The sequence below is a fragment of the Dipodomys merriami genome, unplaced genomic scaffold (assembly GCF_024711535.1).
Source record: "Dipodomys merriami isolate MVZ:Mamm:240054 unplaced genomic scaffold, mDipMer1.0.p SCAF_98, whole genome shotgun sequence".
NCBI lineage: Eukaryota > Metazoa > Chordata > Mammalia > Rodentia > Heteromyidae > Dipodomys > Dipodomys merriami.
Window position 1 is genome coordinate 312852 of NW_027206601.1, and position 26993 is coordinate 339844.

General features: G+C 45.6%; 1 protein-coding gene across 1 annotated transcript in view; it reads left to right on the plus strand.

Annotated features, from left to right (window-relative positions):
• Pkd1l1 (polycystin 1 like 1, transient receptor potential channel interacting) overlaps window positions 1-26993 on the plus strand; it is a 105605-nt gene that overhangs the window by 15255 nt on the left and 63357 nt on the right. Inside the window, exons 8-18 of the mRNA XM_070014542.1 lie at window positions 1777-1958; window positions 5378-5599; window positions 8618-8778; window positions 12231-12563; window positions 13453-13512; window positions 15666-15842; window positions 16857-16934; window positions 20153-20295; window positions 21267-21387; window positions 22503-22614; window positions 26219-26414. Of these exons, the coding sequence (XP_069870643.1) occupies window positions 1777-1958; window positions 5378-5599; window positions 8618-8778; window positions 12231-12563; window positions 13453-13512; window positions 15666-15842; window positions 16857-16934; window positions 20153-20295; window positions 21267-21387; window positions 22503-22614; window positions 26219-26414 (1785 nt within the window). The remainder of the gene's footprint in view (window positions 1-1776; window positions 1959-5377; window positions 5600-8617; window positions 8779-12230; window positions 12564-13452; window positions 13513-15665; window positions 15843-16856; window positions 16935-20152; window positions 20296-21266; window positions 21388-22502; window positions 22615-26218; window positions 26415-26993) is intronic.

The following is a 26993-nucleotide window of genomic DNA, read 5'->3' on the forward strand; positions in this document are numbered from 1 at the left end:
TCGTGGCCTCAATGAAAACTGAGTGCTCTTGTATTCATAGACTGTTTTGTAGAATGGGAAATTCTTTGTACAACTACTTAAAGAAAATAATAATAAAAAATGTTAAAAAAAAAAAAAAAAGAAAACTGAGTGTTCATTCTGTCCTTCTGTGTGCAGGCAAGGGAGGCACAGACAAACTGATGTTGCACATTTGCTTACACAGCCTTTGGAGGAGGTAGATGGAGAGCAAGAGCAATAGAAGAGGTGGTTCCCATCTAAGCAGGGTCAGGAAGCGCTGAGGGGGGAGTGGCCTGGAGCATGAAGTCAAGTGCAGTGTATGGTAGGAAGTGGGCTGGACATAAGCCCCAGTGGGGACTTCTCACAATGACAGAAGCCTAGGCTGGTTGACATTTGTGACAGGGACACAGTGCCCATCTAGGCAGTGGGTTGGAGCTATGTGGAATCTCGGGGGCGTGAGAGAGTGGAAACAGGGAGCAGTGAGTATACCCCAGGAGTTCAGAGGGGAAGAGGATGCTAGGAAGTTAACTTCATGGGATGAAAGGAAAGAAAGGAGTCTAAAACAAACAAGAAAACAAATGCATGAATGAATAAATAAACAAGACAAGGACTCCAGGGAGTGGCCAGTAGAGAGCCACATGCATCTGTTGAGAGAAAATCCAGGAGGACTAAAGCTGAGACCTATGAGTTAGAATGGGTGTTTTCAAATGGAATGAAGCTTTATAATGAACATTTAGGTGGTCCTGGGGTTTGAACCCTGTGCCTTGCACGTGCCAGGCAGCCACTCTACCACTTGTATCAGGTTCTAAGCCTAGCATTTGTGGCCTGCACTTGTAATCCTAGCTATGCAATAGTTTTGAGACTTACGGGGTTGAGATTCTTATCTCCAATTTACCAGTAAAACTCCTAGATTGGAGGTGTGGTTCAAGCAATAGAGTGGAAACTATGGCAAGAAAACCAAGTGTGAGGCCCTTTCTTGTTTTAGTTTTTCGTTTTGTTTTGATTTTGTGCCGGTCCTGGGGCTTGAGCTCAGTCAGGGTTTCACACTCTCACTTGGCTTTTTTTGCTCAAGGCTGGCACTCTACCACTCAAGTCACATCTCCACTTCTAGCTTCTGCTGTTTAACTGGAGATTAGAGGTTCATGGACTTTCTTCAGATCTCAGCCTCCCAAGGAGCTAGGATTTTAGGTGTGAGCTATTGGCATCTGGCTTGCAAACATTTCTTTCTTTTTTATTAAAACAATTTTTTTTGATCCTGGGGCTTCAACTCAGGGCCTGCACCCTGGCCATGAGATTTTTCACTTAAGGCATGTCATAAGTCCACGTCCAGCTTAGTTGGTTTCTTTCTCTCTCTTTTTTTTTTCTGCCTGGGCTGGCTTTGAACTGAGATCTCAGCCTCCTGAGTAGCTAGGATTATAGGCCAGTGCCTGGCTCTCGAACAGTTCTTAACTACCATTATATGTTTTGGTGTTAGAAAGAAGCTCAAAGGAAAGAAAAGAAAGGCAAACCCATGTCAACACCATAGGTAGTTTTTAAGGAAGGAGGTTTGGAAGCTAAATGCACATAAATGCCATTGTGATCTGAGGCAACACCTAGACCTTTTTTTGCATACTTTTGTTTGTACACCCATTGGCCCCTGCCCTGTCTCTGATGGAACCACACTAGGTGGTGTATTTATACAGCTGTGACTGGTTTAGCTGGGATAGAGATGGTGCATCGATGTGCAAGTTTCCTTTCTAGTGTTTCATGTGAATTGCCCCCTTGTCTGTGGCCCCACAGGTGCAGATCAAGGGCAGTGTGGTACACAGCAACTACTGTGTAGCTGTGGAGGTGCGATCCAGGGTCCCTGTCAGTGTGATCTCAGCGGGCACGCACCTCTTTGTCCCCAGGGTCGCCCTGGTCCCCATCGTCCTCAGTGGGTCTCAGTCCTACGACCCTGACAACCCAGGCGCCGTTCTCAGGTAAGGCTGTGAGTCTCAGACTGTGACTACTTCAAAATCAGGCTTAAGAACACTGGGAAAACTGGGTTTGGGATTTTGTCAAATAGTTTTTATTTAGGATCAAAAGATAATGTTGACAGGTATAGTGACATATGCCTGGTTTTACTGGTACTCAGGAGACAGAGACCAGGATGAGCTTGGTTTGAGGCCAATCCAGGTCCCCCCCTCCAAAAAAAAAAAGTTAGTAAGCTTGGCTCTGATAATCCTAGCTATTTAGAAGGCTGAGATCTGAGGATTGCAGTTTGAAGTCAGTCCAGAAAGGAAAGTCCAAGAAAGTCCAAAAGACTCATCTCTAATTAACCACCAGAAAGACAGAAGTGGAGCTGTGGCTTAAGTGGTAGAGCATTAGCCTTGAGCAAAAATGTTCAGAGCAAAAATAAAGCTCAGGGACAGCACCCAAGCCCTGAGTTGAGGCCCCAGGACACTCTCTCTCTCTCTCTTTCTCTCTCTCTCTCTCTCTCACACACACACACACACATGTGTCAAACAAGCTGGGTATGCTGATGCACAGCTGTAATCCATAGCTATGCAGAAAGAGTAATTAGGAACATTACTGTCCAGTGCCAGCCCTGGGCAAAAAAACTTGAGACTGAAGCAAAAATGGGCTTGGAGGCATGGCTCAAGTGGTAGAAGGCTTTCCTAGCAAGCAAAGGCACCTAGTTCAAGCCCGTTTGACCACTTCCAAATGTATTATGGCAACATAGAAAAGTGGATAGAAAAATGAAAATGATTATTTAAAAATGAATTTACTTCATTGTTATTATAAACGTCATGTACAGTGGGATACAATGACATACGTCAGGTAATTAGTACATTGCCTTTTGTACAGTGTCTTCTGTTCCCTTACTATCTCCAAGTCCCTCCCTCCTGTCTCCACCCACAAGTTGTATAGTTCACATCCATCTGTGTCCAGTGAGCTCTACTTTTTCACTATTTTTTCCTTGAGTTCTGTGCCTTTCCCCTTGCTCTCTCAAAGATATACATGCGACTATGCCATACATAAAGAAGACACAGAGATCTCTTGTTTCCATACCTTGGATTTTGTTTCTCTCTCTCTCTCTCTCTCTCTCTCTCTCTCTCTCTCTCTCTCTCTCTCTCCCACACACACACACACACACACACACACACACACACACACACACACACACACACACACACAGACATATGAAGAGGCACATAGACATTGAGCCTTTTTGTTTCTCTCCTGAGTATTCTCTTTTTGGTCTGTATGTATCTAGAATCTTGTGTAATTTATCAAATTCCAGTGTCTTTTAGATCTATGCAAATGACCATTTACCATGGTGTTTGAAATGTGGCTTAGGAATGTCAGGTTACATGTTCCCTGCCTGAGATGCTTGCTTGGTATGTGGTGGACATGGAACCTCAGTGCTTCTTTCTCACCACTGAGGCCTGCCCCTATGAGGCCTCTTCCCATCCTCAGACCTGCTCAGTCTCCTGACTCCAGCAGACTTGGGTCATTGCCAGTGTCCCGAGCCTCTCCCCACCTCAGGAGACTCAGCTGTCGGCTCAGGGACTCACCTGTCAGCTCAAGGGACTCACCTGTCAGCTCAGGGACTCACCTGTCAGCTCAGGGACTCACCTGTCAGCTTAAGGGACTCACCTGTCAGCTCAGGGACTCACCTGTCAGCTCAAGGGACTCACCTGTCAGCTCAGGGACTCACCTGTCAGCTCAGGGACTCACCTGTCAGCTCAGGGACTCACCTGTCAGCTCAGGCACTCACCTGTCAGCTCAGGGACTCACCTGTCAGCTTAAGGGACTCACCTGTCAGCTCAGGGACTCACCTGTCAGCTTAAGGGACTCACCTGTCAGCTTGGGGACTCACCTGTCAGCTTGGGGACTCACCTGTCAGCTTGGGGACTCACCTGTCAGCTCAGGGACTCACCTGTCAGCTCAGGGACTCACCTGTCAGCTCAGGCACTCCCTGTCAGCTCAGGCACTCACCTGTCAGCTCGGGCACTCACCTGTCAGCTAAGGCACTCACCTGTCAGCTCAGGCACTCACCTGTCAGCTCAGGGGACTCACCTGTCAGCTCAGGGGACTCACCTGTCAGCACAGGGCACTCACCTGTCAGCTCAGGGACTCACCTGTCAGCTCAGGCACTCACCTGTCAGCTCAGGGGACTCACCTGTCAGCACAGGGCACTCACCTGTCAGCTCAGGGACTCACCTGTCAGCTCAGGCACTCACCTGTCAGCTCGGGCACTCACCTGTCAGCTCAGGGGACTCACCTGTCAGCTCAGGGACTCACCTGTCAGCTCAGGCACTCACCTGTCAGCTCAGGGACTCACCTGTCAGCTTGGGGACTCACCTGTCAGCTTGGGGACTCACCTGTCAGCTCAGGCACTCACCTGTCAGCTCGGGCACTCACATCCTCACTCAGATCACTGTGGCTCTGCACTGGGCCTCTGTCTGGACCCCTTTCCTGTCCCCAAACATCTCTGCCCCACAACCCAATTCTTCATATCGTTTCCCCAGCTCTGCCTAGGAATTGCCTCAGTGATTTCACAAGCTCAGGCCGAGACCCTTAGCAGCATCTTGGATACTGACTCTATGTCTCACTTATTCTGTTTATGTCTGTGTTCTATGTCTCACTCTGTGCCACTCTGTCTCGCTGTGTGTGTCTCTCTTACTCTGTCTCTATCTTTGTCTTTTTAGTGTTCTGGCTTTCTCGCTGTTTCTCTCTGTATTCTGTCTCTCTCTCCCTATGTCTCTATCTCTGTGTGTGTCTCTGTGACTCTCTCTGTGTCTGTCTGTCTGTGTCTGTCTGTGTCTGTCTGTCTCTGTCTCTCTGTCTCTGTCTGTCTCTGTCTGTCTCTGTCTCTCTTTCTCTTTCTCTCTGTCTCTCTGTCTCTGTCTCTGTCTCTGTCTCTGTCTCTCTCTCTCTCTCTCTCTCTCTCTCTCTCTCTCTCCTCTTTCTCTCTCTCTCTCTCTCCACCACTTCCTCTGTTTGGTCTGAGCCTCAGAACTTTGGCTTTGGCTTGTGTCTATATGGCCTCTGCTTAGAGACCTCCATTCCTTTACTGGTTCCATAGCCTGCTCTTCAAGGCAGAGGATGGAGTCTTCTAGAACAGACCAGAGCCTTACTTCACAGCTTTGATCCTCCAGCAGTAAGGAGAAAGAAAGAGGGGAGGAGAAAGATAGATTGTGTTTTCTAAGGTGGCAGAGGTGTGAGTGGGGAGGAGAGGGAAGTGAGGGGGAAGAGCAGTTCCCCGGCCCCTGCATGGTGGAGTCCAGGAAGCCAGGCCGGGAACCAGCTCCCTTGCTTGCTGATATTGGAAAATGAAGGGTACCATCTCTTCCCCACCCATGTGTCCCCATTTCACACGATGGTGCCTGACCCCTGGGGGTCTCTCTGACAGGTATCTCTGGGCATGCACAGTTGCCAGCTCACCTGGACGGCCCTGCTTTGACAACGCCACGCCCCACCAACTGGATGCCACAGCTCCCACTGTTTCCTTCCTGGCCGGATGGCTCAGTGGATGCTGTGACCAGTTCCTTGTGACTCTGACTGTCTCCAGTGGTGGCCGGAACTCTTCTGAGGCCCAGGTGTTCCTGTCTACCCGCGACAACCCAGCCTTCAGGTACCCCTGCTATGATCCAAGTACTGAGTGCTCCTGGCTGATCCAGGAGCAGGTAGTAGGCAGGAAGACAGGAAAGCTATGGCGCTCACTGAGAGCATTTCTGGGTCAGGTCAGAAGGGAGGATGGAACTTGGGTCCCTGTTCTAGGCTGAGCCTTGGACAGCTTCCCATCCAAGAGGGGCCCTGAGTATATGGGCCCAGAAAGATTGCTTCTGTTGGAACACCTGGCCCCAGGAGAGGAGACTGTTCTAGAGCTTTGGTCCAACAATGGAGGTCTCAGAGGCTTGGGAGCCTTCCAACATTGCAGGGCTAACAGGACACCAGCATGGAACAGGTGTGATATGAGACCATGCAGGGACAAAGAAATGCTGTGACTAAACCCCACAAGTCCCCAGCACCAAGGCCAGCATAGCACCCATGGGCCTGGTCCAGCCCCAGGAGCCCAACCCAGTACCAGTACCTGACCAGAGCTCTGCCAGGGAGGATAAGGCTGGAACAGCTTCCGGTTTCCTGTGCCTGTCAAGGGATTGGGTAACTGGGCAACAAGGTGTACAGGCCAAGGCCTATCACTCTTTAGAGGCGGCACAAGATTGTACCATACTACTTAGAGTGACACAATGATGTGTGTGTGTGTGTGTGTGTGTGTGTGTATGCCAGTTGGTTCTGGGGCTTGAACTCAGGGCCTGGGCACTGTCCTTGAGCTTCTTGGTTCAAGGCTAATGCTCTACCACTTAAGCCACAGCTCCACTTCTGGCTTCCTTACTGTTAAGAGTCTCATGTGCTTTCCTGCCCAGGCTGACTCTGAACTGTGATCCTCAGCTCTTGGCCTCCCATGCAGCTGGGATTACAGGTGTGAGCCACTGGTGCCCAGCAGAATGCACATGTAAAGATTATGAATTACTTGTTTTTGGAATTCTCTACCTATATTAGATTTGGTTGACCAGGCATAACTGAAATTTCTGGAAGTGAAGCCCTAGTCCAGGGAGAAAACAGTATACATGTCCACACATGAACACATGAAGGCAAGTGGGCTTGGTTCTCTGCAAGGAAGCAGAGGGACCATTGTGCTGTGGCCCCTCACTTATGGCACTGGGAGTTACATACTGAGGCTGAGGTGTTGACTGTGGGTGCCAGTCAAGGACACTCTAAAGGGGAGCACTGGCACCCCAGCATCTGGCCTTTCATAGGCCCCCTCCATCCTGCAGAAAACAAACCCATAAGATGAGGAGTTGATAGGCTCCAGCCACCTGGAGATGTCTTGAGGAGCCATAATTACAGAGAGAGCCTTAGAAAGTGATGGAATAAATAGACTAAATTTGTGGTGACATGTGGCTATGTACAGGGCGTGTGGGAGCACCTGCATGGAGGTGGGGTGGGCTCAGAGTTGTGTGTGGGGTGTGGAGCTGTGGGTTCCCTGGAGTTGTATGGAGGGCTGTTACTGGATAGATGACTGACGATACTCCAGGGAAGTCTCAAAAGGGAAGAGGCTGCCGGGCGCCGGTGGCTTATGCCTGTAATCCTAGCTACTCAGAAGGCTATCTGAGGATCGCAGTTCAAAGCCAGCCCAGACAGGAAAGGCTGTGAGACTCTTATCTCCAATTAATCACTAGAAAATCGGAAGTGGTACTGTGGCTCAAGTGGTAGAGTGCTTGCCTTGAGCTGAAGAGCCCAGGGACAGTGTTCAGACCTAGAGTTCAAGCCTTATGACTTACAAAAAAAAAAAAGGTAGCAGGGGGCGAGGCCTCTGCTTAGCCTTTGGAACCTAGCTCTTGATATTAAAAATAATTGAGGACACATAGAAGTAGAGCCTAAGAAAGTTTATTAAGCAAAGGAAAGATAGTACACAACCCAAATGTGGTTATGGGCACAACTGCTGACAGGTCCAAGGAGTGTTTTATGTCCTGGGTATTTATGGCATAGAAGTAGGTTGAGAGTTAGCTCAAACTCGCCCCAGAACAAATACTCCCTTTTGTTCTCACACCTGTCACATTTAATCACTCTTGCTGTTATACTTTTTTCAACTGGGCTCAGAGGTTTTAAGACCTGACCAGCTCACTCAGTGTTGGTTGTGATGTCTGGGCATCTCTTCAAAGGAAAGATGGAGTTTGCCATAGGCACCCTTCAAAGATGGGAGTCCATCCTTGAGATAAGGAAAACCTTTCAACACAATTTGTGCCAAGAGGAGCCATTTTCCCAAGTGTTTGTATGGATAAGTGTGTCTTTCTTTTAGATAGCCTTGCTCAGTTTCTAGAGCAACCAATTATTTTGGGCAAATAGGCAAGGTCAGAAGGCAATGTCAGGGGGAGAGAGAGCTGCTGTTTCTCTTTTTTTCTTTTTATCTTTTCTCCTTCCTTCTCTCCCTCCCTTCCTTCTTTCCTTCCTACTAATACTATAGCTTATGAGGCAATATGAAGCTTTAAGCAAAGAATTGGTACTTCTGTGTTTCTAATATAGCTACTCATTAATCCAACAGTTGCTCTCGTTTCCTGGCTGTTCTTTTCCATACCTAACTTTCCCTAATTACTTCTGCCCCAGGTCATTGGTCTTTGTGGGTTGTGGATACATTTGAGGCACCCACATGTGCCTCAAATGCCCCATCCAGAAAGGAAGCAAAGCCCAGGTAAAGGTTGTTGGCTTGGAAGGGTCCAGGGGAGGGTTGCACTGCAGAGGTGAAGCAAGCTGATGAGGCAATGAGAAAGGATGGGAGAGCTCAGAGGTGGACTCCTCTATAGAGAAGACTCAGGGCCAGGGTAAACAGGGCCCAGTGCCTTGTCACCTGAAGGAAATCCTACAGCGTCTCTAAACTGGACCAGGTGCTCGTGAGCACTAGTATTTTGTATCCCATGGGATGCCATGGGTCATATGGTATGCGGCTCATCACAGGAGCCATGACGCCCCCACTCATCCCACCCGATGTACAGCCAACATGGGTGATTCAGGCTTGGCCAGTCTGAATAAAATATGGCCAAAGAAGCCTCCTTTGTTTTCTTCAGCCATCATGCTGTTTTGTGTGCTCCAGATTCATCCATCTCTTCTGGGTGAACTTTAAAGACATCCATGTCAACTGGAATGAAGAACTTTCCCTCCAGGCTGTGTGTGAACTCTGCGAAGACATCCATGACCTTTCTTACTCCTGGGATCTCTTCTTAGTTAATGCAACAGAAAAGAACAGGATGGAAGGTAAAAAACACTTGCCTTATTTTGTGGATGGAGGAACAGGCTCAGGGTTATTCTGAGAGTGCTAAGATCTGGGCTGACCCATGTGTCTTGTCTGACCTGGCCCATTGGCCCTGGGAATCCCCAATATCTCTCCATTCTGCCCTTCAGCTGGTTCTGGTGAGGATAAGGAAGGGAGTGAGCACTCAAAGACTGTTTCTCATCCTCAGGAGGATGGCCTGATGATCTAAAACCACACTCAGCTTTTGGAAAGAACCTCAGTATGGGGTATTACTAAATCTCCTGAGGGCCAGGTCTCTACCAAACTATGAAGTATGTCTTTTGCCCTTCTTTCCTGGCGTACAACTTTTAAATCGTTGGCTCTTCAAAAGCACACCTATAATCCTAGCTACTCAGGAAGCTGAGATCTGAGGATTGTGGTTTAAACCTAATTAGAGCAGGCAAATACAAGACTCTTCTCCAGTTATCCACCAAAAAGCCAGTAGTAGAGGTGTGGCTCAAGTGGTAGAGCACTAGTGAAAAAGACAAACAAAAGAGCAATTCCTGAGTTTAAGTACCAAACAAAAGAGCAATTCCTGAGTTTAAGTACCAGTTTTGACGCAAACAAAAGAACTCATCACTTCCTATATGCAAATGAGCTGAATGATGGTTAGTGGCTTCATGATAAGGCTTGGTCCTCCAAGAAGACCAAGTCAGAATTAGAGAGTTAGGACTTTCAGCCCCACTCCCAGCCTCCTAGTAGAGGGAAGGGGTGTTTTACTGATCACCAATGACCAATCATGCCTTAGTAAGGAGGCCTTCATAAATTATGCAAAGGACAGAATTTCTAGAACTTCCTAATAGCTGAACACATAGAGGTTCCTGGAGGGTGGAGCCTCTGAGAAGGCCTGGAAGTTTCTTGCTCTTCCCCCACACCTCACCCTGTGCATTATGCCATCTATATCCTTTGTGATACAATTTATAATAGGCAGGTAAACGTAATCATTTCACCAAGTTCCAGGAACTGCTCAAGCAAGTCAATAAACCTGAGAAGGGGATTGTGGGAGCCCCCATTTATAGCTGATGGGTCGGATAGCCAGGTGACACCATTGAGGGGCATCTGAAATGGGGACAATCTTGGGGACGAACCCTCAACCTGTGTGATGTGTCACAGGTAGATGTCTACCCCTTGTGTGGTATCTACCTCCAGGTAGGCAGTGTGGGAACTGAATTATCAAGGACACCAGCTGATGTGGCTGCAGAATAGCTCACATGCCTGCTTACAGAGAGGAAGAAATCACTGTTTGGGAGAATCATGGTAGTGATCTGTGTCATTTGAGTCAAGTAGGGGAAACGGAATCTGTCTCTGCATAACCCCTCAAGATCTCCATCCTTTGGGGAGGCTGCACAGGTGATGGCCTCATTGTGATCCCCTGCACTATCTGCAGGAAACTGTCAGCAGCTGGTGACTGTTTTCTTGGATGAAAGATAGGATTCTTGCTTGTTAATCTCAAAGGCAAGTTGAGGCACACCAATTGTGGGAACAAAGCCTGGTTTCAAACCCAAATGAGGATGGCCACCTGGGAAGAATACACTCATTCCAGTTATCCAGGATAAGTTCTCCCAAAACAGTACTGGGGTGGGTAAAGAACAAGAGAGTTTTGCAGCAAAACTGGTTACAAGTGCAATATCTGACAGGCATAGCCCAGGGTGTGGGTAGGTTACTGCTGATGCAATAGAATCCAATCCAGAATTGCAGTGAGCAGGAAGGGCTGTTGCCAGGATTCTTTTTTTTTATTTTATTTATTTATAAATTATCTGTAAGTAGTTGTGCAAGGGAGTTTACCTCAATTTAATAATGCATTTGTTCAGTGTCACCCCTTCCTTCTTTCTCACCCCTCTCTCCCAACCCACCACTCTCCTCAAGTTACCTGGTTCCATTTTCACACAGGGACATTGACTATTAGGACTGCCCATGCTTTCTCTCTCTCATTATTCCCACCCATCTTTTCCCGCTTCAGAGTACACATATTTCAGCTTCCTGGTATTCATTTTGCTAGGTATTCATTTTGTTACAATGCTGCAGTTTTCCTCTGTACAGACCATACTTTAGTCAGTGACCCCATATATGTTTTCATATGTGTTTATAATTTAGATATAATTTCCATATATGAGATAAAACATGTGCCCTTTGTCTCTCTGAGCCTGATTTACTTCATGATCCTGACTTACTTAATTTTTCCAGGTTCCTGAAAATGACATGAAATTATTCTTTCTGATGGATGAGTGACTTTTGTGTGTGTGTGTGTGTGTGTGTGTGTGTGTGTGTGTGTGTGTGTGTGTTATACATATACATATCACATTATCTTCTTGTCAGGGTCAGGATTATTTATTCTCTCTTTGGTGAGACTTGCTGCCCTGTGTCAGAACGACCTTGGGGACTTCAGGTATCATGTTTGCCCAGATTAAGCATTTTGTGACCTTGTTCTTGTCCCATTTTTGTTCCTTTCTCCTACAGCATCACAAAGTGGTATTGGGGCTAGAAAGAAGGACTGTTTCAGTGTTCCTTGTTGCAGTGAGCACTTATGGGTGAACCAGAATTGAGATGGAGCCCCCCTTCCCATGGTGCTGACTGTGCTCAGGGAAGTAGCTCTGATGGTGAACAGAGGAGCTTTGTCTCTAATTCCAGGCAATAATTCCACACCATTGTGCCTACCAACCCCTGCTGGCCACCTGCCACGTCTTTTCAATCCATTCAGTGGGGCAAGATTCCTAAGCAGATCTTTGAGCACAGCAGCTAGGGACATAGATGCCAAGTGCAACCACATCTTTCATTGAAGGAGACACATCCCCAAATTCTTGTAACTAAATTAAAATTTACCAGATCAGTGCTCAAGCTGCATAGTTTAGAGAATCTTGTAAAGGAAACATATCCCATGGTTAAATTTCACCAAGGCCAGTGATTGCCCAAGGTGGATGTATCTCAAAGAATTAGGCTTCCCCATGGCCTAAAGCTATAGTTGACAGTATTTAAGATCATTTATATGTCCGTGGCTTTTGTTGTTATTTTGCTGTAGACTCTTTGTCATAAATTCTAACAATAACTTTTAGAAGTACTGTACTAGATTCTTACTATCATGTAAGAGAGTGAAAATCAGGAGAAACTTCTTATGCCCCAAATTGTTGCTATAATATACCAGAGTCACCCATGCTGGAGTACAGATGCCCTGCCAAGCCTTACGAGTGTGTGTATGGAACCTGGGAAAGCAAATTCCAGAGGGAAGAGCTTTGACTTCCTGTTTCCAGGTATTGGTTGTGTCCAGTGTTGGTCTCCACACCACCAGGTGGCGATCACGCCCTTTATTGCCTAAGTCCCACTTGGTTTGCTTTGAAGCAGATATGCTCTTTCAACCTGTCTACTTTTGAAAACAGATGGTTGGTCTAGAATTTTTAACACTGTCCTGTCTGTGTCTAAGTTCCCTTTTGTAGCACCGTGGGGCTTCTGGGTGCCTCAGCCCTTGAGGCCGTTTTGAAGTCATCGGAGTCCAATCTACTGGCTGCAGAGCCAAGCATGGCAGATGGTAATGGAAGACCCACACTGTCCTGGCTGGGGCCTTCACTCTCCACCCTGGCTCCGCCCATTATTTCAGTCACGGAGAGCATGCCCATGAAAGATGGCTACTATCTTCCTGCTGGTGGTGATACCATGGCCCCAGGGGAGTCTCCTGAGGATGGGCTGCAGAGCCCAAAGTCAGGGTCCCTGGAGGAGGGAAGCTGGCCCCAGCCCAGCAACTCCCCTGCCCTGGATGGTAAGTATCACCCGCTGTACATGCTGTTCTTATAGCTCAGCACCAGGGCAGCCTCAGAAAGAGAAAGTCTGGTGGGTCAGACTTAAACTCTCACCAACTGTAGAGAGACCTGGTTTCACAGTCCACATTTGTTAATTATGATTTTTTTTTTGGTCAATCATGGGGTCTGAACTCTGGGCCTGGTTGCTGTCCCTCAGCTCTTCAGCTCAAGGCAAGCGCACTACCACTTGAGCCACAGTGCCACTTCCGGCTTTTTCTGCTTCTGTGATACGAAGGAATGGAACTGAGGGCCTCAGGCATGCAAGGCAAGCACACTGCCACTGAGCCACCTTCCTAGCCCATGCTAATTTGATTTAAAATGAAATATGACTGCTTTTGGCACTGGCAGCTCATGCCTGTCATCCTAGCTGCTCAGGAGGCTGAGATCCGAGGATCTCAATTCAAAGCCAGGATGGGAAGAAGTCTGTGAGACTCTAATCTCCAATTAATCAGCAAAAATCTGGAAGTAAGGGGTGTGTCTCAAGTGGTAGAGCACCAGCCTTGAATGAAAAAGCCAAGTAAGATGCTGGGAGCTGATGGGTCATGCCTATAATCCTAGTAACTCAATAGGCAGAAACAGCTGAGGATCATGGTTCGAAATCAGCCCATGCAAGAAAGTCTATGGGACTCATATCTCCAATTAAACACTAAAAAGCCAGAAGTGGAGCTGTAGCTCAAGGGGTAGAGCACTAGCCTTGAGCACAAAAGCTCAGGGACAGTTCAAGCCCCAGTACCAACACCTAAAAATAAAAAAGCCAAGCAAGTGCATAAGACTCAGAGTTCAAGCTTCAGTAAGGACATAAAAAGAATTAAAAAAAAAAACCATTGTTATTCTGTCTTCTCATAACAGATTTTGAAGCTTATTACAGCGACATCCAAGAAGCAGTGCCATCCAGGGGAAGACAGCCAGGTGACTCCGCCTGTGATTTCTCTCCCTGTCCAGGAGGGCTTTATGCCTCCGCCTTCTGCACACCCACTTCTGAAATCCCAGTTCACCATGCTTCTCCCTTATACCAAAGCAACTGGTGCTCACCAGAGTTAAAGGATGACAGGCTAGCCCAGACTCTCACTTCTGACTCTGATTTATGCATATCTCAGACCTGAGCCTCCCCAAATCCCACATTGCATAGTCCATCCCATCTGCCTGTGGCATCTGGTCAGATCCTGTTTACCTGTATCTGTCCCTTTAAAGAAAGCTTTTATGGCTAGCTTACATTGGTGTCCCCAGTATGGTCTCAACGCCCAGTGCATCAGCATGCAACAAGTCCATAGCTGGAGGAATAGATGATCAGAGGATGATTCGTTGGTTCATCAGGTGAACAGGAGTGAGAGATTGATGTGTAGAGCATAGATGGGCAATGTGTGAATAATGGATCTGTCTAGTGAGAAGGTAGATCATCAGAGAATGGTTCATCTACTAAGTGACTTAGTAGATGCTTTATTTGTCCACTGAGTGATTGATTTGTGTGGGAGTATACTGACCAGTAGGTGGATGTGTCATTCCTCTGATTTGCTGCCATGTTTTCTTTGATGGTCCTCTTCAACTGTCTCTACCTTTACAGCTTCTCTGGCCCTCCCCATGCTCCTTCCTGTGTGATGAGACCGAGAAGAGACTCAGAAAAGCAAAGTCTATTATACTCCCAGATTGTGGAGACAGGAGCAGCCCACCAGATAGGGCCTGGAAGGGGTACCTGAGAATGGTCAGGAGGCAGAAGACAGGAGTGAGGGAGAGCTGAGGCCTAGCCTTAGTGGGGTCTTTCAGGGAGGCTGCAGGTGGATTAGAATTTGCTAATAGGAATAATTCCAGTGGTCTCAGCCAGGATAGAAACTCTGGCTGTGGCTCTGACAGTTTGCATTTCCAAGAGTGGTCCATGGATAGACCCTGGCTGTCGTGAAGGATTGACTAGCCCTCGAGGCCTCCACCAGAAATTTACTTTTGCTGCCAATTTGGGTTTAGGTTTGGTTGGGGATACCAAAAGATCATACCATACAGAATGTTTTAGAAGTTTTACAGTATAATCATGTTTACACTCATGGTGTTTCCGTAATACTACTGAATGGATGAAGAAAGAGAGATGTCATGCTATTGATAACATGACCTTTCTTGATAGGAATCATTCTAGGCCCCCAACACTGGCTTGTCTTTGCATGATATCTTCTTTCAATGTCCATTATTCAAACTCTTATATTGGTCTTCTTTGTGTGTGTATATGTGCAGGTACTGGGACTTGAATTCAGGGTCTCTCTTACTTGTCTTTTTTTCACTCAATTCTGGTCCTCTACCAGCTGAATCATGCTTTCTTGGTCTTCTTACCTTAGCCCCATCAAGCCTGCACTCTTCCTCAGGCTCCATGGTAGCCTCCGTCTCCCTACTTGTTCCTGCTGCCTGAAGTTACTCCCCTACAGCCACGTGAGAACTTTCCTGTCATGAATGAGGCAGTCCCTTCTCCCAGGCTGCCCTGGTGGTCCCTACAGCAGCTTCCCTCCATGGGCAGGGTCAAGGCTGCGTGATCCCCCTGCAGAACATAACTCCATGGTGTTTGGCTTTTTTGTTCAGCCTGGAAACGTCTTTCTTCAGATCTCCCCAGAGCTCATTCTCATCTCTGCTCTGTAGTTTCTTCTTAGGCAGGGGCTTGTCCCCCACTCCTCGTGTTTGCGCTTCTGTTGTACTGGACAGGATCTCTTTCTCTGCTTTTACCCTCCCCCCCCCCCAGCATTTACCATCACCTGACTTTGCATTACTTGCTTCCTTGTTTGTTTGTTTAACTTCCTCTCTATTATATCCCAGGCTACAAGGATTTAGTTGATCTGATTCTCAAAGTCTCCAGTCCCCAGACACAATGTTAAAACATAAAAAGTACTTATCAACTAATCAGCAGCAGAAAGGAACACACAATTGGCTGACAAAGTATATGATAACATATTGGCTCTGTTGAATTGGTAAAGTCATTATTTTAGCTATAATATGTCCAGCAATAGTGATCACCATTAATATCAAATTGTTCATGTTTTGGTTAAGACTGTGTCTTGTTTATCTTCCATGGCCTTGGTTTGTGTTCTTAGGGAACAATATCAGCCCCCCTGGACAAGGACCAAGCCCTCAGGCTGAGGGGAACCCCTACGATGGGGATAATCTGCTTGGTCCCTTCCTCTCCCCAAGCAGAGCAGGGCCAGTTCTCATGACCGACTGGCGCAAGACCCAGGTCAGACCCGCTGTTTTCCAAGGCTACACAGCATCAGGTATGAGCTTGCTTTAGATATCCTGCAATTCATAGCAGTGCCAAAGGAGACTGGATACTGGTCCTCCTTTTCTCCTGAAACTTCCATTTTAGCAGCACACAGATATTTGGAGCCATCTAACGTCTTCTCCTTGCATTTGTCCCCCTGGGGACAACTCCTTTACTAGGAGTAGTGTTTGTTCTGGATATCCCAGGAGGCCCTGTCTGTAGACCAGCATGCCTGCCTGGAGGCTAGCCCCTTCAGGGTCCACCATCTGGATGGCCTCTCATTGGGCAGATGAACCACTCACATGAATGATGCTTGCTCTGAGGAATGGGTTTCTAATCAGTGTTCCCCAGCAGGAACCACTTGGTTGAGTTGCTGTGGTTAGCTCACCACTGTTGTAGATTTCATAGTGAGGTGATTTCCTCCCCACTCCTTCCTTGAGACATTTTGGCAGGTACTGTTTTAAAGAGATGATGTTTAAAAGTTATCCCTGTGTGTGCTGGCTCTCATGTTCTGGATGTCTCCCTAAGTCAAGGAAAGCAGTACAGAGCCAGACTTTACCTCCTGAGGAAGTAGTCCCGCTCTTAGAGGAAGCAGCGATGGTCAGTTTAAGCATGTTTATAATAGCCAACATTCCAAAAAAGTTTGCAAATAGTTTCAGCACTCTTAATCATAATTTATATAGTTAAATGCACAAACAGCAAAACTGAACATGGAACCTACTATAGACAGACAAAATAAGATCTTGTGGCAGTCTCTTGGGAAGTCTGACATTTCTGAGCTCAGACTGATAGGTTCACCTCCAAATGTTGCTTCTGTTGAGCTGGTGGGGGTGGGGTGGGGGTGGTAGTGTACAGGGATTAGATTTCAGCTCTTCAGGGAAGACAGAAGTCAGCAGACCTCAACAGTTCCACAGAGGACCAGGACACAGAATATAGAATTGGGAACCCACCCCCAATATTGTGCTTGCCTTCCTACCCCTCAGAGTCCACTGACCATTATTTTTATGTGGCCACCCGTCTTTTATAGGTATCACAGGATCATCTGTGACAATAAAGCCCTACTCCCTGAGCAGTGGAGAGACATATGTTCTACAAGCATCTGTGGGTATGTTACTTGGCCAGTTGAGTCTGGTGTTAGGGGATCGTAAAGGTTTGGTCATAACTCATATGCTTTTCAAGAAAATGATCATGGGCTGGGAAGGTGGCTCAGTGGTAGAGCGCTTGCCTTACAAGCCTGAGGCCCTGGGTTCAATTCCTCAGCACCACATAAGCAAAAAGAAAAAAGCTGGAAGTGGTGCTGTGGCTCAAATGGTGGAGCGCTAGCCCTGAGCTGAAGAGCTGAGGGACAGTACCCAGGCCCAGAGTTTAAGCCTCATGACCGGACCCCCCCCAAAAAAAGAAAATGATCATCACTTTCTCCCTTATTCCAGAAATTTTGTGGTCCCTGACTTTCCCCATTTCTTCTGCCTACCTTCCCTCATTATTGCCTTTGACCAGAGGGCATCAGCAGGTCATGGTTGTATTACTGCATTTTACTTTTCCTCATGGAATCAGGTGCATGTTTAGGAATTGCCAGCACTGATGACTCATGCCTGTAACCCTAGCTACTCAGGAGACTGAGATCTGAGGATTGTGATTCAAAGCCAGTGAGACACACAAAAGTCAATGAGACTGTTATCTCCAATTCACCTTCAAAAAGCCAGATGTGGGAGTGTGGTTTAAATGGCAGAGCACTAGCCTTGAGCAGACATAGCTCAGTGAGACTGAGGCTCTGACTTTAAGCCCCAGTACACACACACACACACACACACACACACACACACACACGGTACGAGCAGACATAGCTCAGTGAGACTGAGGCTTTGACTTTAAGCCCCAGTACACACACACACACACACACACACACACACACACACACACACACACACACACACACACACACACACACACACACACACACACACACACACACACACACACACACACACACACACACACACACACACACACGGTACACAGAATAAAGGCTGAAAAGGTGCCATTTAAAATTGTACATTTTGTTGAGACTGGCAATGTGGCTTAGTGGTGGAGTACTTGCCTATCATGCATGAAGCCCTAGGTTTGATTCCTCAGCACCACATAAACAGAAAAAGCCAGAAGTGGCACTAAGGCTCAAGTGATAGAGTACTAGCCTTGAGCAAAAGAAGCTCGAGGACAGTGCCCAGGCCCTGAGTTCAAGCCCCTGAACTGGCAAAAAATAAATTTAAAAAATTGTAGGGCTGGGAATGTGGCTTAGTAGTAGAGTGCTTGCTTAGCATGCATGAAGCCCTGGGTTTGATTCCTCAGGACTACATAAACAGAAAAGGCCAGAAGTGGCACTGTGACTCAAGTGGCAGAGAACTAGCCTTCAGTAAGAAAAGCTCAGGGATAGTGCCTAGGCCCTGAGTTAAGCTCCAAGACTGGCAAAAAATAAATAAAAATAAATAAATAAAATAAAATTGTACATTTTGTATTATAAAACTTGATAAAATTGGCTGTGAAGGTGGCTCAGTGGTAGTGCTTGCCTTGCATGCATGAGGCTCTGGGTTCGATTCCTCAGCACCACATAAGCAGAAAAGGCCAGAAGTGGCACTGTGGCTCAAATGGTAGAGTGCAAACCTTGAGCTGAAGAGCTCAGGAACAGTGCCCAAGCCCAGAGTTCAGGCCCCATGACCAACCAAAATAAACAAAAACAAAAACAAAAAACCTTGATAAAATGATTCGTTTTGTGAGAATCCGTCTGTAATCCCTTTCTGTTTAGCCAGGTGTCATTGCACTGTTCTGTGTGGTTGGTGTGGGTCTGACTTCACTTGCACAGCCACCCTGCACGGGGCCCTCACATCCCTTACACTTATCTCATGACACAATCTAAGGATCATCCTTTTGGGTAACTTCTAGACATTTCTCTCCATTTCATAGCAAGAACAGAGGATGTAGCAATTACATTTATAGACAAGTCTGCTTTGGTGACCACATTTTTTTTATATTTATTAAAATCTACCATAAACCAGGTGTAGAGACACATACCTGGAATCTTAGCATTCATAAGACTGAAACAAGAGGATCAAGAGTTCAAAGCTAACCTGGGCTATAAAGTGAAGTCCTATCTTGCTGACAACTGCACAAACCACAACCCACTGTACACTTCCAGTTTTACATTGTGTGTGTGTGTGTGTGTGTGTGTGTGTGTGTGTGTGTCCATCTCCTGAAGAAGCAGCACAGGGATAAATTTTGTCTGAAACTGGGATTCTGTATAATCACTAAAGACCTGGATTGTCTGTGCTGGGAATATCTGCTTGTTCCTGCACAGCCACAGTGTGCACACAAAGCCCTAGGCCCCTGCTTGTACCAGAAGAAGATTAATGATTGCTTTTGTTTTGACAAACATCTTTGTCCTTGGGCTGGACTTCTTTCTCCCTTGCCTCTGAAATCTGTCCAAGTAACAACTGAAGGCCTTTAGATTAACCATGTTCTTCACTGGAACTGGAGCCTCTTGAGAGCCTGTCCATAGCTCCAGGTTCAGTTCACTTGGCTACCTGAGAGAGGGAAGCTTGGTCTCCACGTGTCCCACCACTCAACTTCCTCCTGCTGTGCCCCCAACAACCTTGCTTTTCTTACTGCATAGATCACCCTGTGGCCTACGGATCTGTCTTCCCTTGTGGTTATTTTGGCAAATGCCCATTCACATCTCTATGTCCCTTCTTGACCACTGAACCCCAGGAGTGCCTGCTTAAATTGGTTAAATCTGCTTTTGAATAGATTTTCCTGACCATCCAGGTAGAATTACTCACTCTTTCCTCTTGGGTTGTATTGTATTAAAGGATCTGTTTTCTGTGGTATATCTGAGGGTAGATAGCTTAACACATGAACAATGTCTGATCAGACAGAGGTGCTGTGTGTGGTGGCAATTGTCACCAAGATTTTTAACAAATTGACACATAAATCTCCATCCCATAGCTCATCTCAAGAAAAATACACTAAAAGTTTAGAACACTTTACGTATGAGAATAATCATCGGGGGCTGGGAAGGTGGCTCAGTGGTAGAGTGCTTGCCTTGCATGCATGAGGCCCTGGGTTCAATTCCTTAGTACCAGATAAGCAGAAAAAGCCAGAAGTGGTGCTGTGGCTCAAGTGGTAGAGCTCTAGCCTTGAGCTGAAGAGCTGAGGGACAGCGTCTAGGCCCTGAGTTCAGGCCTCATGAACGACCAAAAACAACAAAAAAAATTAATCCTCTGCCACTGTTTTCCTCCATCATGGCTAAAATCTCCATCTTGTCTCTCTTAGCTTCCAAGCATGGCTTACGAGGCCGAGCTCAGCTCTACTTCACAGTCAACCCGACTCCACAAGACATGGCCTGCCAGATATGGCCCCACCATGGTCTTGAGGCACAGACCATCTTTAGTGTTTTCTGCCTGTCAGGGAATCCGGTATGTGACAGCTCTTGTTTGTCCTGAAACTGTTCAGCTTTGTCAGAAGTTGCAGCCAGCTCCACACAGCAAGCAGTAGGCACAGAAGGCCAATTTGGCCTTCCCCATCTGTGAAGGCTGTGGGCCTGCAGTTGGATGTAGAAAGTAGCCACACTAGCAATAGGGGTACAGAGAACCCCTCACTCAGAAGAAAAGGGAGGACTTGGAAGTCCCCCTGGGGCACTTGATCGCAGCTAACACTGCATGCACATGGGATGAGGAGGCTCAGCTTTATCCCAAAGCATGTCTCTAGTCTGAATTCCACCTCTCCTAAGTTGAGCACTGGAGAAGGTCTCTGTGGGTTTTTGCACAGGGTCTTTGTGAGGATTTGAGAGGAGGTTGAGTGTAGAGTGTAGAGGTTGAGTGTAGGGTGTTGAGTGATCCCTCTGGCGGTCAGATGACAAGCCAAGTGGGAGCTGCCATATTGGAATCTTGGCACCATTTTCCTCTTCTTGCTGTGGACCGGTGGACACCTCCCATTTCTGCCCTTCTGTCCTGCCCATGTTATTCCTTTTAAAGCTTGCCCTTGTTTGTAGGAAAGGCCAGGCCCTAGCTCAGACCTCAGGCCTCATTTAATAACTTTTGCTTTTAAACCCTGGGCCCCCACATCTCCTTTCTGCTGCCCAGGTGTCTGGATCAGGCCTTTCAGTACATCTCTTCATCCTCAGTGGAGGGCAGACTGATTTCTGGCTGTTGGAAGACTTGAGGGAAAGGAGAGCTATCTAGTGGACCCTGAGGGAGGAATCCTGCTTTGGGGGAGAAACTGTTGGTCTGAAAGACAGGAGTCCTACAGATAGGAAATCAGGGACCAATATTTACTTTGTTCCTGGTTGCAACATATGTCCTCAGGTACAGGTGAATGTTTAGTGATGATGCCAATCATAGTGTGTTCAACCACTCTATGTTTTTGCTCTCCATGGACCAAATGATAGGACTTTCACTATGAATTTAGTTACCGCCTTGGAAATGCCTCCAAACACACTCTGTACCGTGGGAGAGATACCCACTATTACTTTGCACTACCAGCTGGCGAGCCCTTGGACAGTTACAAAGGTAAGTCATAATTGGATAGTGGCCATGTACTATGCCCGCTTGCTGTTTTCTCCTGGTTTATAAAAACTAAACATTGTTGAAACTATGTGCCAAAAAATTGAAATTTTTTATTCTCCTTGAGTTTGATGTTTTATCTTTTTTTTTTTACCTGCCCTTAGTGGGAAAAAAAGCATTAGGAATAGCATCCATAGCTAGGCATTTCTATATCTTATATTTTGTATGAAATATAACATAATCATTAAGATACCAAAGGATGTTTTTGATATTTCTTGTTTCCTAATTAAATATAATCTATTTGGTGAATCTTGAATGCATTATAGATTAAATAAAATCAAGGCATTCCCCCCTCAAAAAAGAGAAAATGGGGGGGGTAAAGGATTGTTGAGTTGGCAAGTTGTAATGCCGGTGGCTCACTCCTATAATCCTAGCTACTTAGGAGGCTGAGATCTGAGAAATGCAGTTTGAAGCTAGGTTGGCAGGAAGTCCACAAGAAAGACCATTCATCTCCAGTTAACAACTGAAAAGCCAGAAGTAGAGCTGAGTTCCTGAGGTCCTGAGTTCCAGCCCCAGGACTAACACAAAAAGAGAAAAGAAAGATTATCTTGGCTCCTGGTTTTGGAGGTTTCAGTCTTATAACTGTCTGGTCCCGCTGCTTTGAGATGTGAAGGCACTGCATTGTGTGCAGGGATTGGGTGGTGGGAAAGTCCCACTGATCTCTGGGGCAGTATGAAAGGGGATAAAGATGAGGGGCCACGGTGTCCATCTTCCTGTTGAAGGTGCATCTCCAGGAACAGGAAGACCTCCCTCAACAGTCACTTCTTGAAGCTTTTCAGACTAGCCACTTCCTGCCATTCCCCATCTACTGACGTCCCCTCTATCAGAGTTATTTTTCACCATCTTCTAGGCCTGTGAAGTCTGTTGACATCATTTAGGGACTGCTTACAATGTCATCCCAACCTTTGGTGGGATGTTATCCATCCTGTGATTTCCTGCTCTGGGAACCTGGTTGGGAGCAAGCTGCTCTTCCCCAGGCTAAGGCACTGCTGAGTGTGCAGGAAGAGGCATCTCCGTAAGTACATGCCCAGGATGACTCTCCCTGTTCTCCTTCCTCACAGTCATGGTTTCCACCGAGATCACAGATGGAAAAGGCTCCAAGGTGCAGCCGTGCACTGCGACAGTGACTGTGATGCCCTGTTTCCATGGGAACAGCTGCCTCAGCCAGGACCTGTGAGTACCACACCACCACAGTCATCCATACTAGAGCAGTGTTTGTGTTTCCCTGGGAGATGGCAGTGCAGTGGGTTAAGAGGTTTTCTTTATCTTTGTGCCAGTCCTGGAGCTTGAACTTGGGGCCTGGGCATTGTCCCTGAGCTTGTTTTGGTCAAGGCTAGTTCACTACCACTTGAGCCACAGCTTCACTTGCAGCTCTTTGACAGTTTATTGGAGATAAGAGTATCACTGACTTTCCTGCCAGGCTGGCTTTGAATTGCCATCCTCAATTCTCAGCCTTGTGAGTAGCTAAGATTACAAGTGTGAGCCACTGATGCCCTGGTTTTTTTTTTTTTAAAGCAGTTTTGCTGAGGCACTTTTACAAACTAGATAGTCCATCCAGTAAAATGTTGTGTACTTCTTTGATTTTTAGTATACTTACAGAATCGTGCAAACTTTCACATTTTCAGGATCACAATGGTTTGTATTCATTAGCAGTCAGTCTTGTCCCCCCAACCACCCAGTTTCCTCATTCTAGCCCCAAATAACTGATCTTGGAAGTGTAGGGGTGGTTTAAGTGGTAGAATGATACCCTTGAGTGAAAAAGACAGCCAGATTGTGAAGCCTTGAGTTCAAGACAGTACCAGCTCTCTGTCTCTCTCTTCTCTGTCTCTGTCTGTCTCTCTGTCTGTCTCTCTGTCTCTCTCTCTCTCTCTCACACACACAGATATATACACCCCTCTACTGATCTACTACATATTTCTCTAGTCAAGAAATTTCACATCAGTGGAATGATGCAAAATGTGATCTTCAGTAACTGTCTTTCATTTAATATGTAAAAGTTTTGAGTTACATCTATGAGATGAATTTATGAATTCCTACCATCTTTTTTGTATTGCTAAGTATTTATTGTATGGATATATCATGATATTTCCAAAGTGAGTGCTCTGTTTTCTAATAATTCAAAGATTTTGTGGAAGCTAGCTGTCAATTCTCCTTTAAACACTGCATACAAACTACCAGTGACATGATCTGGGTCTGGCATTTTTTGTGGTAGTTTTATAATTACTTACTCAGTCTCATCAGTATTCACTGTTCTAAATTTCTTTCTGAGTTGGTTTGAGTAGCTTATATCATTTTGGGATTTTTTTCCACTTCATCAACATTCTTTAATCTTTTGTTGTACAAGATTTTCTGTTCTTCAAAAACAGTATTCTGTCATAAACCTTTTTATTCTGTGTGGTTATTTTAGTAATTAAGTTCTTTTCTTTTTGTGCGATCATCAGTATAGCTAATAATTTGGGCTTAGCTGATCTCTTTAAAGAATCAGGTTTTTTTGTTTCATTGATTTTTCCCCTTTATTTTTTTTTTTTTTTCAGGTAAGGGGTAGGTTTATTCAGTAGACCTGCTGGGACCAGGCAAGGTTGGCACTCCACGTGGCTGGGAAAGAGAGAGAGCAAGAAAAGAACAGAGAGTGAGCTAGAATAGAAAAGAGCAGCAAGAGCAAGAGCAAGAGAGGAAGAGCAAGAGAGGAAGAGCAAGAGCAAGAGAGGAAGAGCAAGAGCAAGAGAAATGACTGGTTTTTTTTTTTTTTTTTTTGGGGGGTCCGGTCGTGGGGCCTGAACTCTGGGCCTGGGCTCTGTCCCTCAGCTCTTCAGCTCAAGACTAGCGCTCTACCACTTGAGTCACAGTGCCACTTCCGGCTTTTTTCTTTTTGCTTATGTGATGCATCGAGGAATTGAACCCAGGGCCTCAGGCATGCAAGGCAAGCGCGCTACCACTGAGCCACCTTCCCAGCCCTTATTTTTTTATATTCTTTATTTCATTCTTTTCTGCACTTAATCTCTATCATTTCTTTCCTTTTGATTGTTTGGGCTTTCTTTTTTTTTTTTGGCCAGTCCTGAAGTTTTAATTCAGGGCCTGGTCACTAACCTTCAGCTTCTTTTGCTCAAGGCTAGCACTCTACCACTAGAGTCATAGCTTTTTCTGAGTAGTTTGTATGAAATAAGAGTCTCATGGACTTTCTTGCCTGGGCTGGCTTTGAACTGCTATCCTCAGATCTCAGCTTCCTTGAGTAGCTAGGATTATAGGCCTGAGCCACTGATGCCTGCATTGTTTATTTTCTTTATAGACTTTACAGCTATAAAGTTCCTTCCAGCACTGCTTTCACTCCATCCCATATAGTTTGGGGTGTTATGTTTTCATTTGTTAGTTTCAAGGTATTTGATAATTTCCTTTTCTATTGCTATTTTGAACCATTAATTATTGAAAGGTGTGTTTACTTTTCACAGATTTGCACAGTTGCCAAATTTTCATCTTATGATTTCAAATTTAATGCTATAATCAGAGAACATACTTTGTCTAATGTCCTATAATATAATATAGTCTAGAAATTTTTATGTGTACTTGAGAATGTATGTTCTACTTTTGTTCAGTAAAAGTGGTTTATGGATGTTTGGTCTAGTTCTGTTTGAGATAGATAGACAGACAGACAGATACAGAGAGAGAGAGAGATTGATTTTTCTGCCTCATTGTTCTATTGGTTATTGATGGTATTATTAGTTATAAATTTTCTCTGTCCCTCATTTTCTGATTTACATATACAGGGCCTATCCTTCCTTCCTTCCTTCCTTCCTTCCTTCCTTCCTTTCCTTCCTTTCTTTCTTTCTTTCTTTCTTTCTTTCTTTCTTTCTTTCTTTCTTTCTTTCTTTCTTTCTTTCTTTCTTTCTTTCTGTCTTTCTCCCTTTCTTTTTTGTACTGGTACTGGGGCTTGAACTCAAGGACTGGGAATGTTTTTTTCCCTTAGCTTTTTTAAAAATAATTTTTTATTGAGATTAAGTGATTACATAAATTTCACAGCATTGTGGGATAGTGATACTTAGTTAAAGTCACAAGGCATTTCAATTGTCATTATTATGGTCTATAAAGTTTGTGGATTCTGTAAGCTTTGACAATACAACTATTTCTTCCAAATTGGGTGATATGTACATTTCTTTCCTTTTGCTTAGTGTAAGCTGTTCCCTCTCATTCCCTCCCTTCCATCTTGAGTTGCTTAGTTCATTTTCACCAATGTACAGTGCAGCTGATGGGCCCCTCTGTTGTAGTTTTCCCCCTGTTTCCCTCAGATTCTGTGCCCTCCTCCTAGTTCCCTTTGCTTTTTTTGCTCAAGGCTAGTACTCTACCACTTCTGGCTTTTTTTGGTTGTTAATTGGAGATAAGAGTCTCACAGCCATTCCTACCCAAGCTGCCATCTATGATCCTCAGATCTCAGCCTCCTGAATAGTTAGGATGACAGGTGTAGACCACACTTCTTTATTTGCCATGGCAGATATGTCAATATCCTGTTTGGCTTCTTTGTACCCTGTTCAGTTCTGATGAAAGAGGCTTTTTGTAGGACTTTGGTGTGAGACTGTACTGTGTCTATTTAGAGTTTTTTTCTGTATAGAAGAACATTCTGTATTATTTGATTTCTTCATTTATCCACTTAAGATGAATAAATTCTCCTTAACCCTTGACAGGAAGGATGAACGGTTTTGAGATGTGTGTGTGTGTGTGTGTGTGTTTGTGTGTGTGTGTGTGTGTGTGTTTATTTAACCTTGATAACATCTGGTGTTTCTTTCAGATATAATTCCAGCCTGAATAGCTTGTCTACCCTCCAGCTGATGGGGAGTCACAGGGAAGCAAGGAACTTCATCACCATGATCACTGGAATCCTGAGACGTTTGTCTAAGGAGAACAGAAGTACTTCATGTGGCCAGTGGTTGCAAACGCAGGATGTGTTAATTTCTTCCTTGTGCAAATTAGTGTTTACAGATCAGGTATGGCCCAGAATAGGGTAAGGTAAACTGTCTATAAACTTGCATAAAGTGGTGAGCCTGAGACCAGTTGGCCCCTGGCACATGGTCAGCTCCCTGGCACATGGTTGGCTCCCTGGCACATGGTTGGCTCCCTGGCATGTGGTTATGCTTATGAAACAAAAGCAAGGAAGGAGCCACAGTTTCTCTTACTTGCTGAGATGTCTTGCAAATCAGTGTCACTGGTTTATGAAAAAGAAAGCAATACAAGTAATTCAGCGTTGCAGATAATTCTACTGATGTTTCTGCAAGTAAGATTATATAAATAAATCTGCTACTATCCTGTTAACACTACCCTACAATGTTAAAAGTCAAAGGAAGGAAGGAAGAAAGAAAGGAAGGAAAGAAGGAAAGAAGGAAGGAAGGAAGGAAGGGAGTGAAGAAGAGATGGGAGATGGAGGGAGAGAGGAGGGAGGAAGAAGAAAGGAAGGAAAAGCAAAAAAATAAGTAAGAAAGAAAAAGAAATGAGAAAAGGAAAGAGAGAAAACATATGTTGCTTGAGTTGTTTTCTTTCTCTTGTTATTCTCTTTGACCCCTTTCCAA